A 15,569-nucleotide genomic window follows, 5' to 3' on the forward strand; every position below is an offset into this window, starting at 1 on the left:
TCCACCCCACCCCCACCTAATCTCTCTGAGGAGTTACTAAAATACTTGTTCTGTCTGACTAAGTAGCTTCTTGGATTTCAACCTAACCAATCAGCTGCAGTAACATTTGGAATGCAAACTACATTGCCAAATGATTATGGGATAGAATTCCACGAGCGCAGTGGATTCCACAGGAGGGTGTGGAGTTTCTGCAGGTGGAGCTATGGCCACGCCCACCCAAGAACCATCAGACGTGTAAACTGTGCTCGTGGAATTCCATCCCATAATCATTTGGCAATGTAGTTTGCATTCCAAATGTTACTGCAGCTGATTGGTTAGGTTGAAATCCAAGAAGCTACTTAGTCAGACAGAACAAGTATTTTAGTAACTCCTCAGAGAGATTACTGAACTCACGTTGTTAAGGCTGGCACTGGGATGGTCTGGAAGTTTATTGTATGTGTAATTCACCAGCAGTACAACTATACTGTAGTTCTTTGTTTGCACATGTTCACTATATTGTCCTTGCATTGAATGATAGTTTGAATGGATTTCTTTTGCAAAACAGAAGTGAAGTCCAACATGTCAGGATCTACTGAACCATCACAGCTGCTAATGCCAGTGAAGGAGGAGATAAAAGAAGAAGAATTTGATGATTTCCTGCAAGAGTATCTGTCTGCGATTCAGAAAGTGGAAGAAAAGCCTGGACTGGAACATGACTGTAAGACTGAAAAATCACCATCCTTGACCTGCAAAGAAGAAAATGATCCAGCGATGGAAATCAAAGAGGAAGATGAATTGGATTTAAGAGAATATAGTCATGATGACTCCTCCCCTGCAAGTAAGTAAAATCTTCATTACAATTCATTACAATGTGTTATTTAGATTTAGAAAACCTGAATTGAAGCAAACTGCCTTAACTTGTCACACAAAAATAGAGAAACTATGTGGATACCTTAATTGTAGGACAATATCTTCAGTGGTTTGAAAGAGAAAGTGTCTGCCATTATTTTGTCTCTAAGTCATGTGTTTCTGTTTACATGCACATTTAATCAGACAAGTTTATCCTTAGTGACTTAGCTAATACCCAGTCAATCACAAAACATATTTTTCAGTGTTGTAGGAGTTATAAAATATTTAGAGTAGAAAGAGTATATGGTAAAAAATATGTTCTAATATTATAGGAGACGTTCAAAGGATTCCATCTAACAAAATGGGTAACAATGAGGAGAAAAACAAAGAGAGACGTTACAAACGCCCCCAGTGCAGAAAGACTTCATACCAGAAATCACAGGAGCGATTGGACATCGGGGAGAACCAACATGAATGCTCCCAGTGTGGAAAGACCTTTAATCAATTGGGCAATCTCAAGAGACATCAGAGAATCCATACTGGGGAAAAGCCACATCAGTGTGCTACATGTGGGAAGAGTTTCAGGAGCAGCAAAGAACTTACCATCCACCAGATGTCACATACTGGAGAAAAGCCACATCAGTGTTCTCAGTGTGAAAAAGCCTTTATGAAAATATCTGCTCTCAAGACACACCAGAGGATCCATACTGGGGAAAAGCCGTATCAGTGTTCTCAGTGTGGAAATGCCTTTAGTACAATAGGCAATCTCAATAGACACCAGATGATTCACACTGGGGAAAAGCCACATCAGTGTGCTACATGTGGGAAGAGTTTCAGGAGCAGCAAAGAACTTACCATCCACCAGATGTCACATACTGGAGAAAAGCCACATCAGTGTTCTCAGTGTGGAAAAGCCTTTTGTCAAGTATCTGTTCTCAAGAGACACCAGAGGATCCATACGGGAGAAAAGCCCTATCAGTGTACAATATGTGGGAAGCGTTTCAAGAGGAGCACACATCTTACCTCCCATCAGATCACCCATAGATGAGAAAAGCCTTATATCAGGGGGGGGACCTTAATTAAACTGTCAAACCTCAAGTTACATTAAACATACAAAAGTAAACTCCCATCAGTGCAGTTCATGTGAAATGACCATAAGAAGTCATCCACCATGTACTGAGAGGGGGGGGGGGTCATAGAAATACTCTATGCAAATGCCAACGCCATATAACCATAGTTCCATATCCATTAGAGGACACTCAAAGGAGAAAAGGATTGATGGTGTGGAAAGTCTTCCAATCAGACTTCTCTTTTTGAGAAACATTAGAAATGGGAGAAAAACCTCACAAATGCTCAATATTACAATACAAAACCTTCCAAGAGTTTGTGTTGGAAATGGATACAAGACGAAATTACTGGATTTGTAACTTTCACACTGTATTCCTCTTTGATGAGTATGATCACCAATATGTGATTTTTAATGTTGCCTACTGAAAGCAATGGACTCAATGAACTGTTATGAATGGCAGTTAATGTAAATTCTAGAACTGTATGATATAATTCTGGAATGATTTGCATAAAATCCACTCCTTAAATGGTTAATCTTTCCTGGTAAGCTTATGCACCACCACGGTATACATACTGAGGGAAAATAAATGCTCAAGATATGCAGAGGCACACTGCTGGATAAATAAGCTCAAGATTCATCAGAGGATTAATACAGGGGAAAAGCCTTACCAATGTTCTCAGTGTGGAAGCCTGATCACTCCTCAGCCACAATATCACACCAGGAGTTCATACCGGAGCGAAGCCTTTCATGTGTTCTGTCTATGGGAACAGGTTTACTTAAAGCTCTAGCCACAAGAGCTATCCACAGACGCAGACGCAGACAAAATGCACCCATCATTACACAATATGTTGATTCTAAAAAGAACACATGGCTGAGTGGAGGTCTAACCTTGAATCATTTATGATCTGGCTTCTGATGGGGACGTATGAAATGTGGCTGAGTGGAGGTCTAACCTTGAATCATTTATGATCTGGCTTCTGATGGGGACGTATGAAATGTGGCTGAGTGGAGGTCTAACCTTGAATCATTTATGATCTGGCTTCTGATGGGGACGTATGAAATGTGGCTGAGTGCCGGTCTAACCTTGAATCATTTATGATCTGGCTTCTGATGGGGACGTATGAAATGTAGACACCCATTAATGCATGTGAGGTCTGTGTTACTCTGTTACTTGCATGGAGATATTGTAATGTCTGCTTGTAAGTCTGTGCCTGTGTTTGAAGTGGGATTTCTGCCAAAAATAAAGCTTTTAATTAAGTGAATTGTATTTATTTGGTGCATTGATTGATGCTCTGAATAAATAAAACCTTCCATGTTATATGGCGGTGCACTTTGTAGTTCTGTGGTTTCGGTCAGAACATCCCGCCAACAGGCATCAAAAAGTGCATGCTTGAAAGACTGCAGTTACTGTGTTAGCAGCTGAGCTGTTGGTGGTGTTTGCAAAGTTCAATTCAATTCAATTCAATTCAATTCAATTTTATTTATATATAGCGCCATAACAATACAATTGAGCCTGAAACCCCCTTAGTGCAAGCACGATGGCAACACGGGTAAGAAAAAACTCCCTGTTAGTCAGGAAGGAACCTTAAGCAGAACCACGGCACATAAGGGGATACCCATCTGCTTGAGGTCGGCCGGGTGGAGATAGGAAGGGGGGAAGGGGGGAGGGTTGTGTGGCAGAAGGGGAAGGGAAACAACAGGTGTTGTACATAGCCTGCATTTGGTAGATGTACATAATATATATACAGACATCCAGTGGTAAATACATGATACAGACAAGACCAGTTTAGTGGATATACACTGTGCTGATAGGGTTACTATTACAGGGGTAAGGGGAGTAGGAACAGAGAAACATGTCGATGGTGGCAATAATATATATTGTATATAAATGCTAGCATAGGGTATGAGGTAGAGTAAGTGTACGGCAGTGCGGTGGCGGTGGGTGCAATTGGTCGAGGGTTTCTGCAGGTAGACCGGGTAGAGAGACTACAGCAGCGTCCCATGGCGAAGATAGTCTAGATTAGGAGAGAAAGAAAAAGAACAGAGTGAGTGGGTTATTATAGGCATTAGAAATGTGACAAGAAAGGAGAGGGAGAGGTAGAGAGAGGCTGCCTGGCTGGGTGTATGGGGATTTTATTTAGTATTTAGTTGGCTGGTGACAGTCGCAATACGCGCCGTGTGCTGTACCCGGGATCTTCCGCACTCCTTCACGGTACAACATACGCTGTCTGTAGCCCAGTTATGTTGATTAGGGGGGTATTGCATGTGTTTAGATGTGTTTAGCTATGCTGGCATTTAGCATTTAGTTTGGTTTGGTACATATGGAGATTTTAGTCGTAAGCTTTGTTAGGGTTGCAGGGTACAACATACGCTGTCTGTAGCCCAGTGATATACGTTTTTTTTTTTTTTTTTTTTTCTCATGTGTTCAGTTATGTCTAGTGTTTTGGGTTTCTCTGTGCTTTTTCAGTAGGAAGCTCGCTAGTTTTCAACCCAAACGCCATAATGCTTCACTTTAAGTGAATCGCGGTGTATATTTGAGTCCATAGTGGTGTGGTACTACTTTCAAACTTTTTTTTTGTGTGTTCTGAAAATGTATTTCTGTTGTATTCTTAATGTTGGGTACTTAATCATAGAAATGTAAGTAATTGAACAGGTAGCTTGAATTTCCTGCTGGGCATTGCTGCCTGACGCACCTCCTCCGGTGCCTGTGGATCAGCTGCAGGGTCGTCAGCCAGGAACCACCATTCACAGACGTTTCGCTCCTTTAATCCTGGAACGTCTCCTGGTGGCAAAGCAGTGACAGGGACGTCTCCCTGTCACCCCCTGCAGCTGGTATCTGGGTTAGGTGTTCTTTCCCCAGCCCTTTCCCCTCCTCCTTAGCCACAGCCAAAAACTGCCCTTCTCCGCCTCTTCTGCCAGTTCTTTTGTTGCTTTCTTAAGCTTTCCTCCTGTCACGCCTGCGTCCCATAGTAGGGGTGTGGTTGACTGCCCCACAAAGCCTCGGCATCCAACCTCCACTGGGTAGATGGTGGTCTTCCAGCCAGCCTCCCTGCACTCCGCAGCCAGGTCCGAGTACTTGGTCTTCTTTCGTTCGAAAGCGGCCTCGATTCCCTCCTCCCATGGTACTGTGAGCTCAATGAGGAGTGCAGTTTTTGCCTTGGTGGACCACACCACTATGTCAGGTCGGAGAGACGTGCTGGTGATTTCGCTGGGGAACTGGGTAAACATTCTAGCAGAGCAAGATACTTCACTGCCACCCACAGTCAAAACAGGAAACTAATGGGAATACGCATGGAAACATTCCTACACACACACACACACAAACATACGCACACACACACACACCACACACAAACATCCATACACACACACGCACAACCATACAGTATGAAAAGCTTTGAGGAAGAATGGAGGCTTTCATTTCAGTTTTCCACCCCACCCCCACCTACCCTCCTGTGTGGAGTTTCTGCAGGTGGAGCTATGGCCACGCCCACCCAAGAACCATCAGACGTGTAAACTGTGCTCATGGAATTCCATCCCATAATCATTTGGCAATGTAGTTTGCATTCCAAATGTTACTGCAGCTGATTGGTTAGGTTTTAATCCAAGAAGCTACTTAGTCAGACAGAACAAGTATTTTAGTAACTCCTCAGAGAGATTACTGAACTCACGTTGTTAAGGCTGGCACTGGGATGGTCTGGAAGTTTACTGTTTGTGTAATTCACCAGCAGTACAGATCTGTACAGAGAGTAGACATAATATGCATACTACCTTAATCAAGGGATAATATTATTGTTACATCTGAAAGAGAGAACGTGTTTACCATAATCTTTTCTCCAGCTCTGTAACTTCTGTGTTTGTAGTTAATAATAATTATTATAGTTAATATGCAGTGAATATGTAATCATGTTACTATGAAGCTTCAAGGCCACCCAGAGGGTTTGTGCCTACTGTAGATGTTTAACTATCATATCTATCTCTAGCTTAGGGAACCTTCTTCACATTTGGCAGCTGCTAGCGTGTGTTACTCATGTTAATATCTGTGAAGGCTAGCTTGTGTCAATAAGAAGCTGCACAGGCACCCCAAGGGCTTCTACCTTATTCTATTATAATTTTATGAATTAAATTGAGGAGAATGTAACATCAGCTAGATAACTGATGGAATATTTAAAATGATAATAATATTTTTTTTAAATATTTCATGCCATTGGAACATATTTACTGTTCAAAGTTTATTTAAAAAACAAAAGTTAAAACCCCCTGGCTTTATCTTCTGCTTTACTCAATGAAATGTGAGAACTATTGAGAGAATAGAGATACCATGGGAATACCTTAATGATGGGATATAATTTGCAGGCTTTAACATTTAAGACATTTTAAATGCCCTCATTTTGTCTCCAGATCTCTAACTCATATGCCTGAATCTCTGCTTACATTTACATTGCAGTCTCTGGGTGTTCACTTTTAGCCTAAGGGACTTCCAAGTGATATACTATTCTAGCAAATAGCCAGTCAATCAAAAATACATTGTTTTCAGTGTTCTTGTGCTAATGTTACAAATAGAGGAGAAAGAGGATATTATTTAAAAAATATTTTCTAATGTTATAGGAGACGTTCAAAGGATCCATTCAAGCAAAAGGACTATAGAGGAAAGAAGAAAGAAAGTCATCATACATCAGCAATCGAACACAAGGAAGAAAAGACATGAATGCTCCCAGTGTTTCAAAACCTTTGCTGGGCCTTCCGCTCTTGCAATTCATCAACGAACACACACAGGAGAAAAGCCCCATCAATGTTCTCAGTGTGGAAAGGCCTTTAGTCAAATGGGTGATCTCAAGACACACCTGAGGATTCACACTGGAGAAAAGCCATATCAATGTACTACATGTGGGAAGGGTTTCAGGAGTAGCAAAGTACTTACCAACCACCAGAAGACACATACTGGAGAAAAGCCACATCAATGCTCTCATTGTGGAAAGACATTTAGCCATGTGTCTAATCTCAAGAGACACCAGATGATCCATACTGGAGAAAAGCAATATAATTGTTCTCAGTGTGGAAAGGCCTTTAGTCAAATGGGTGATCTCAAGAAACACCAGATGATCCATACTGGTGAAAAGCCATATCATTGTCCTCAGTGTGGAAAGACCTTTTTTGAAATGTGTCATCTCAAGAAACACCAGATGATCCATACTGGTGTAAAGCCATATCAGTGTTCGCAGTGTGGAAAGGCCTTTAGTCAAATGGGTGATCTCAAGACACACCTGAGGATTCACACTGGAGAAAAGCCATATCAATGTACTACATGTGGGAAGGGTTTCAGGAGTAGCAGAGTACTTACCATCCACCAGATAACACACACAGGAGAAAAGCCCCATCAATGTTCTCAGTGTGGGAAAGCCTTTAGTCAAATGTCTCATCTCAAAACACACCAGAGGATCCATAATGGGGAAAAACCACATCAGTGTTCTCAGTGTGGAAAGGCCTTTAGTCAAATGTCTCATCTCAAGAGACACCAGAAGTTTCATACTGGAGAAAAGCCACATTAGTGTTTTCAGTAAGGAAAGACTTTTATTCGATGTGTCATCTCAAGACCCACCAGATGATCCATACAGGGGCAAAGCCTTATCACTGTCTTCAGTTTGGAAAGGCCTTTAATAGAATATCATGTATCAACCCCCCCTCCTTCCCCATCACTTTTCATTGCACATTGCACATAGCTCATTGGTTAGATTTTGAAACCAAGAAGCTAATGGGTCAGGTAGAAGATGCATTATATTAACACCACAGAGCGCAGTATGTTTACTGAACTCACATTTTTAAGGTGGCACTGATGATAAGATTACGGATGGGTGTGTTTGAAATGTAGAATCCCAATCATTCTTATGGTGTCTATATGGCGTATTTTCCTGCATGGTTATATTATGTTTGCTGGTGAAACTTGATAGTGAAATGTGAAACTGTGACTTTAATCAAGTCTATGAGGCCCGTGCCGCTCCCTGACCTGCCAGGACGTGGGTTTGTTGTTGTTGTTGAATAAATGTACTTACATGCAACTCTGGAGTCCTGAGGTAACGAATGAAATCTCACCTAGCAAAACTCTGTTCCTGTTTTTGTAGTAGGACTCCTAACAAAAATAAAGCTTTTTTTTTTTATTATACTCGTGAATTGTGTTAATTCCTGTTGTATTCTTAAAGTAAGGTACCAGCTGAATAGGCCTTTACTATTTATATATATTTATTAGTGCTGTCAAACGATTAAAATATTTAATCGCGATTAATCGCATTTATGTCATAGTTAACTCAAAATTAATCGCGATTAATCGCAAATTTGTATCTATTCTAAATGTCCCTTCATTTATTTATTTTTTTTCCATCATTTTATTTGTATTGTAATGCCCTTATCAACATGGAAAAGTGAATTTGCTTGCTTTATGCAAATGTTTTATTTTATTGAAAACCAACATTGCCAAATAGGGCGGTACAAAATAAAATTTCAGGTAAACAAGGCCTATAGTGCAGTTAAACCATGGCTTAATATTGTATTTTTTTTTTTTTTTCAAGTTTGCTGGGAACATAGCAGTCAGGCCTCTTATTTCAGAAACAATGAAACCGTAACAGTTAGGTTACCAATAAAAGGTAAGCCTACTACTTCTTTGCTTTCAGCCAGCTGCCTGTTCAGCCAGCTGCCCATTTTCAGACAACAGTGAAGCTTGCTTCTTTTGCACAACACAACTTTTAAAAAGTAAACTTTCCATTCAGAAGCTTTTATCATCCATTTCGCCCGTATGGCGCTCCCATTCACTCTCAAACCGTAACGTTAGCCTACTCACACAGTTTGCGAGGCCAAAAAGAACGTTAATCTAAAAAAAAAAAAAAAAAAAAAATTAAATCTCTCGCGTTAATCTCGCGATAAAATAATTAACGGCGTTAAAATGGGTTTGCGTTAACGCCGTTAATAACGCGTTAAACTGACAGCACTAATATTTATTTAATTCATTTGTATTCAAATCAATTGTGCTTATTCCTTGTGTATTTTTAAAGTAAGGTACACAATGAAAAGGCTATTTAATTCTACTTGCCACTGCTCACCCTCAGTCAGAACATGATCAAATAAAAAGTATTCAGAGTGAACTGGGGTAAATGTCTGGGATTCTGGTGCAAATGATAATGCCCTCTGTGTATTTAAAATAACAATAAAGTTTCTTAGGTCACCTGGTTTCAATTTAACTCAGTTGTTTGGGTTTTTTAAAGGAGGCTTCACATTTGTATGTAGGTCTGATATTATCCTTATATCAGTATTAAAATACAAACACACACTTTCTACTGTTTACCAACCTATCTTTTCCTACCCAATCCCCTTTCAGTTCACACATCCACCCCACCCCCACCTACCCCCTGTGTGGAGTTTCTGCAGGCTGAGCTATGGGCCACGCCCACCTTAGGACCATCAGATGTGTAAACTGTGCTCGGAATTCCATCCCATAATCCTTTGACATTGTAGTTTGCATTCCAAAAGCTCCTGCAGCTGATTGGATGAGCCACCTTTTTAAGGCAGGCATTGGGATGGTCTGGAGGTATACTGTGTATCTGTAACTCACAGGCAGTACAACTATACTGTAGTTCTTTGTTTGCACATGGTCACTTATTAGTCTTGCATTTTAGGACAGTTCAAGGATTTCTTTTGCAAAACAGAACTAAAATGTCAGGATCTACTGAACCATCACAACTGCTCATGTCAGTGAAGGAGGAGATCAAAGAAGAAGAATTTGATGATTTCCTCCAAGAGTATCTGTTTGCAATTCAGAAAGTGGAAGGAAAGCCTGGACTGAAACATGACTGTAAGACTGAATCAGAAAGATACCCAGCATTGGCCTGCAAAGAAGAAAAGTCTTCACTGATGGAAATTGAAGAGGAAGATGAATCGGATTTAAGAGACTATGATTGCCATGATTCTCCTACAAGTAAGTTGCAGATTATTTTGTATCATGAGGAAAAAAACATTCATTGCCATGTGTTATTTATATTTACTTTTTTATTAACACTTGAATTTTAGTAAATGGCTTTAACTTGTGCTGTACTCAGTAAAATGTGCGATCTGTACAGAGAGTAGACATAAACTGCATATTACCGTAATCATGGGATACTATTATTGTTACATTTAAAAGAGAGAAAGTGTCTGCCATCGGTTTTTTTCTCCAGTTCTGTAACTAGTTTGTCTGTATCTCTTTTTGCATTTAGTCTATAGGTAGACACTTATCCTATTGAACACTTTCGTCCTAAATTAATTCCACATGAGGTACAATTCTAGCCAATAAATCAAAAGAGATATGAAGAAATTATTTGTATAATGAAAATCTTGACAAATATGATAGTTTAAATTAAGTTAATATGACATCACGTTAATATGAAGCTGCAAGGGCAACCAGAGGGTTTCTGCCTATCGTTGATTTTTAACTATCTATCTCTGGCTTAGGGAACCATCTTCACATTTGGCTGCTGCTATTGTGTGTTAATAATAATAATCGATAATCAAGGATATTATCTTGAAAATATTTTGTAATGTTATAGGAGACGTTCAAAGGATCCATTCTAGAAAAAGGAGTCCAGAGGAAAGAAGAAAGAAAATCATCAGACATCAGCAGTCGAACACAAGGAAGAAACAACATGAATGTTCCCAATGTTTCAAAACCTTTGCCTCACCTTCCGCTCTTGCAATTCATCAACGAACACACACAGGAGAAAAGCCCCATCAATGTTCTCAGTGTGGAAAGACTTTTAGCCGTATTTCTAGTCTCAAGATGCACCAGATGATCCATAGTGGGGAAAAGCCATATCATTGTTCTCAGTGTGGAAAGACTTTTAGTCAAATTTGGAATCTCAAGACACACCTGATGATCCACTCTGGAGAAAAGCCATATCAGTGTACTACATGTGGGAAGGGTTTCAAAACTAGCCATGAACTTAGAATCCACAAGATGACACATACTGGAGAAAAGCCACATCAGTGTTCTCAGTGTGGAAAGACTTTTATTCAGATGGGTCATCTCACGACACACCAGAGGATCCACACTGGGGAAAAGCCATATCATTGTTCTCAGTGTGGAAATGCTTTTTGTCATATTTCTAGTCTCAAGAAGCACCAGATGATCCATACTGGGCAAAAGCCACATCAGTGTCCTACATGTGGGAAGAGTTTCAGGAGTAGTGAAGAACTTAGAATCCACCAGAGGATCCATAGTGGGGAAAAGCCACATCAGTGTTCTCAGTGTGGAAAGACTTTTATTCAAATGAGTCATCTCAAAAGACACCAGAGGATCCACAGTGGAGAAAAGCCATATCAGTGTTCTCAGTGTGAGAAGGCCTTTACTGAAATGGATAAACTCATCAGACACCAGAGGATCCATACTGGGGACAAGAACATCACCAAAATACATGATATATGCAAAGACTGAAATATCACCAACCTTCACATGCAATGAAGAAAGTAACGTATTAATAGAAATTAAAGAAGAAGAAATCCATCATCATTTTTATTTACATTTAATGGCATGCATTTTTGTTTGTTGGCTTTAAGTTGTGCTTAACTCAAACAAATTGACAGATTTTTTGAGAGATACTAAGGGAATGTCTTTACCATGGACTACTAAGAGCTTTGTATTTCTGCTTCTTCTGGCCTCCTAATGGTGGTATACGGTAATGCACAGTCTGTCCCGGCCACTGCCATTTCCTCATGTCCCATTCGTTTAGTGTAAAGTGTGTGAAGGATTGACAACTGCATTGAAGTTAACTTGATGTTAGAAATTTGATTGATATCCACAAGATAGGTGGATCTGTGCCTGTTATATCATTCAAATTAAAATCTTCTGACATATAATGTAATTCAATTGTGAAATTGCAAATACTGTTAGAAACGTGATATTAAACGTATTGTTATGTCCATGTAAAATACTGCTGTGTCCATCTGCATTCAGCCATTCATCGTGCTTGGATAAAGCATGTCAAAATAAATATCTGTTCCAAACTTCAGTCATAGTGGAGTGTTATTTGAGTGAGAGGCTAGGAATAGTGAACACATTTTGAATAATCGTGTTTTCCATTCTGTGTTCTTTAAAATGTTAGGCGCCATTGGAGCAAATGGTTTGGAAAAAACCTTTCATAACCAGCTAGATGTGTAAACATAATGCTGACATCAGCTGAAATAATATAGATTTGTATTAATGCCATGTTTTCAACCAAACATTTTGCAGTCCTCTGTTTGGTTTGAGAAAATCTTTCATAGCCAGCCAGATATGTAAATTTAAACAGAATTGGGTGAAACATAGCTGGTTTATTAATGGCTTGTTTTAAAAGTTGTGGTCAACTGTACACACAGGTCACCTCTGGTCACTTCAGCTCAGTTTCAAATAAAGCTTTACATTTGTCATCCATTGATTCAGTGACAAGACTTGTAAAGACAGTGAATAAAACTATTAAGAATGAATAAAACATGTATTTATGTTTGGCACTAAGCACACATTTTTATCAAATCGCTGAGAGTATTCGCCCATCATGGTTCTCTCCTACACAATGATGAAAAGATATTTTTCCTGCAAAGATTTTAAGATGAGATACATGTCAACACATAACAATGTCATGAGATGCAATCTCTTTTTGCCCCTTCATACATGGACTTAAATTAAAAGAAGTATTATAATACAAAACAGAACTTAAATGTCAGGATCTGCTGAAGAATCACAACTGCTGATGTCAGTAAAGGAGGAGGCTTGCTAGTTTGCATTCCAGAAAGCTCCTGCAGCTGATTGGTTAGGTTTGATTTCAAGAAGCTAATGGGTCAGATAGAAGATATATTATATTAACAGCACAGAGTGGAGTCAGATTACTGATCTCACATTTGTAAGGTGGCACTGATGATAAGGTTACTGATGGGTGTGTATGAAATGTGGGCTCCCAATCTTTCTTATGGTGGATATGGCCCTTTTATCTGCATGTTTATATTATGTTTGCTGGTGAAACTCTATGAAGATAAAAGACTGTTCCTGATTGGTTAGTAAGAGTACCACACCACATACATGCAAACTGAAGAAGACGATTTCTATAGCTGGGTATCTTCAGTTGAGTGAGACACGTAGTTTGGATCGTTAGCTGTATTCATTTCTGTTGTATTCTTAATGGGTAGGTAGGGTACCTAATCACAGGAGTCCAGACATTTAGTTGAGCAAGATATTCCACTGCCATTCACAGTCAAAACAAATAAAATGTCTTCTGAATTGAGACACAAAAACCCACAAAGCTTTCAAGAAGATTGGAGGCTTATATGCAGGTCTAATACTCTTTTTTATCCTCTGTCCTCATATCAAGTTATAAAATATTATAAAATTTTCATGCATTTACACAAACGTAGACATATGTCTTCATAAATACACACACAAACATACAGTTTAAAAAGCTTTGAGGAACAATGGAAGGTTTCTTCAGTTTACCAGCCCATCCCACCTACCACATGACCTTTTAGTTCACACATCCAACCCACCCCACATAACCTGCCCTACCCAATCACCTTTCAGTTCACACATCCAGGAATGGCCCACCTACCCTCCTTTGTGTCTGCAGGTTGAACCCTGACCACTTCCACCTGAGGATCATCAGACGTGAAGAATGCACATGGAATTCCTTCCAAACTCCTCTGTCATTCTAATTTGCATTCCAAAAGCTCCTGCATTTAAAAACAAAAGTTAAAACCCCCTGGCTTTATCGTGTGCTTTCCTCCATTAAATGTGAGACCTATTGAGAGAATAGAGATACCATGGGAATACCTTAATGATGGGATTTAATTTGCAGTCTGTTACATTTAGACCTTTAAAATGTCTGCTGTCATTTTGTCCCCAGATCTCTAACTCATGTGCTTGAATCTCTGCTTATATTTACAGTGCACAGTCTCTAGGTGTTCACTTTTAGCCTCAGGGACCTCCAAGTGATATACTATTCTAGCAAATAGCCAGTCAATCAATTATAAAAAAATGTATTGTTGTAGTTGTAATGTAACAAATAGAGGAGAGAGAGGATATTATTAAACAAATATTTTCTAATGTTATAGGAGACTTTCAAAGGATCATTCTAGCAAAAGGAGTACAGAGGAAAAAAGAAATAAAGTCATCAGACATCAGCAATCGAACACAAGGAAGAAAACACATGACTGCTAGATAAAACTGTGTTCCTGTTTGTTTAGTAGGAGTACACTACCACAAATAAATCATTCTGTGTTCTGTGTTTATTCCTGTTGTATTCTTAAAGTAAGTAACACAATGAAAAGGCCCTTAAATTCTACTTCAGCTGAGCATTCCATTGCCACCCACAGTCAAAACATAAACAAATAAAAAGGATTTCTGTACAAAGGCCGACGCCATTAAAACTCAATGATGCAATGATGCTCAGAGGACACACACAAGAGAACAGGCTATCAGAGAAAAAGCTTACAAAAATACTTGATATATTCAATGACTGAAATATACACCAACCAATTATCAGCAACCTTGACCTGCAAAGAAGAAAAGTACCATTGATGGAAATTAAAGAAGAAAAAATCCATCACCTTTTTATGAATTTTAGTTTGTTGACTTCAAGTTGTGCTTTACTCAAACTAAATGACAGATTTTTGAGAGATACTATGGGAATGTCTTTACCATGGGCTACTATGAGCTGTTTGTTACACATTCATTCTAAGCGACTTCCAAGCAAGGTAAACATTTAGGGAAAAGGCTTTTTCACCAAAAGATTCCAACAAAAGAGAACAAGACAGGAAAGTAAAGTGTAAAACATTTAAATATTTATATGTTATAAAACATATGTTACGTTAGTCTGATGAAGGGGGTTTCAGGTCAGGTGTTACTGTAAAAGCACCAGTGGATAGTTTCAAGAACCATCATGAAATACATGCAGACTGAAGAAGAGGGTTTCTATAGTTGGGTAACTTCAGTAGTCACTGAGGAAGAACACATGGCTGAATGCAGGTGTTTACTGATGATCAAGCTACAGATGGGTGTGTATGAAATGTAGACTCCCATTCATATTATTATGGTGTCTATATGGCTTCTTTACCTGAATGTTTAGATTATTTCTTATTGTTTGCTGATAAATCTCTATGTAGGTACGAGTTTGTTCCTGTGTTTTCAGTGAGAGTACTGCCAAAATGGCCTTTTTAATGATGTTCTATTATTAATGGAGGTTACTTAAGCATAGGAGTGCAGACATTCTAGCAGGGCAAGATACTCCACTGCCTCCAACATTCAAAGAAAACGAACAAATTAAAAGTGTTCAGTGTTAACAGGGCTAAATGTCTGGGATACTGGTGCCAGGATATGACCCTGCGTGTACTTTATCATAACCTATTATTTCATTTCTGTTTAATTGTGATGTTTTCTTCACCAGTACTGAATCACTGATGGTCAGGCTACTGAGGGGTCTGTATGAGACATAGGCACCCATTCATTGGGTCTATGGTGTCTATATGGCTTCTTTACCTGCAGGTTTATAATTTAATGTATGCTGGTGTATGGGTATGTGGATAAAAGTATTTTCCTGTTTGTTTTTGGGACGTTCTACAAAAAAAAGGAAAGTTCTGTGAATTGACTGTTGTGTTCTTAATGTAGGGTACCTAATCATAGGAGTGCAGA

At 39.2% G+C, this 15,569-nt stretch overlaps 3 protein-coding genes across 3 annotated transcripts; all 3 read left to right on the forward strand.

The window, feature by feature from the left end:
* The first annotated feature begins 234 nt into the window (after positions 1-234).
* Positions 235-3,159, forward strand: LOC105906666 (zinc finger protein 239-like). Its single transcript, XM_031563735.2, has 2 exons — positions 235-817; positions 1,161-3,159. The coding sequence occupies exons 1-2, from the start codon at positions 523-525 to the stop codon at positions 1,874-1,876; spliced, it is 1,011 nt and encodes a 336-aa protein (XP_031419595.2). The 5' UTR covers positions 235-522; the 3' UTR covers positions 1,877-3,159.
* Positions 3,160-6,696: 3,537 nt separating this feature from the next.
* On the forward strand, positions 6,697-8,109 carry LOC122128892 (zinc finger protein 135-like; the record flags this gene model as incomplete). The annotated part of the gene is made up of 2 exons (XM_042703923.1): positions 6,697-6,769; positions 6,854-8,109. Coding segments are annotated over 2 exons (666 nt in total), but the record flags the coding sequence as incomplete, so codon positions are not given.
* Positions 8,110-10,424: 2,315 nt separating this feature from the next.
* On the forward strand, positions 10,425-11,737 carry LOC116219713 (zinc finger protein 239-like; the record flags this gene model as incomplete). The annotated part of the gene is made up of 1 exon (XM_031563454.2): positions 10,425-11,737. A coding segment is annotated over one exon (927 nt), but the record flags the coding sequence as incomplete, so codon positions are not given.
* Between the last annotated feature and the right edge of the window lie 3,832 nt (positions 11,738-15,569).

The sequence above is a fragment of the Clupea harengus genome, chromosome 26 (assembly GCF_900700415.2).
Source record: "Clupea harengus chromosome 26, Ch_v2.0.2, whole genome shotgun sequence".
Lineage (NCBI taxonomy): Eukaryota > Metazoa > Chordata > Actinopteri > Clupeiformes > Clupeidae > Clupea > Clupea harengus.

Excerpts from the sequence above, each read along its gene's own strand:
- LOC105906666 (XM_031563735.2), top strand. The coding sequence starts at position 523 with ATGGATTTCTTTTGCAAAACAGAAGTGAAGTCCAACATGTCAGGATCT. Across the intron at positions 818-1,160 it reads TGATGACTCCTCCCCTGCAA|GAGACGTTCAAAGGATTCCA; the intron begins GTAAGTAAAATC and ends CTAATATTATAG.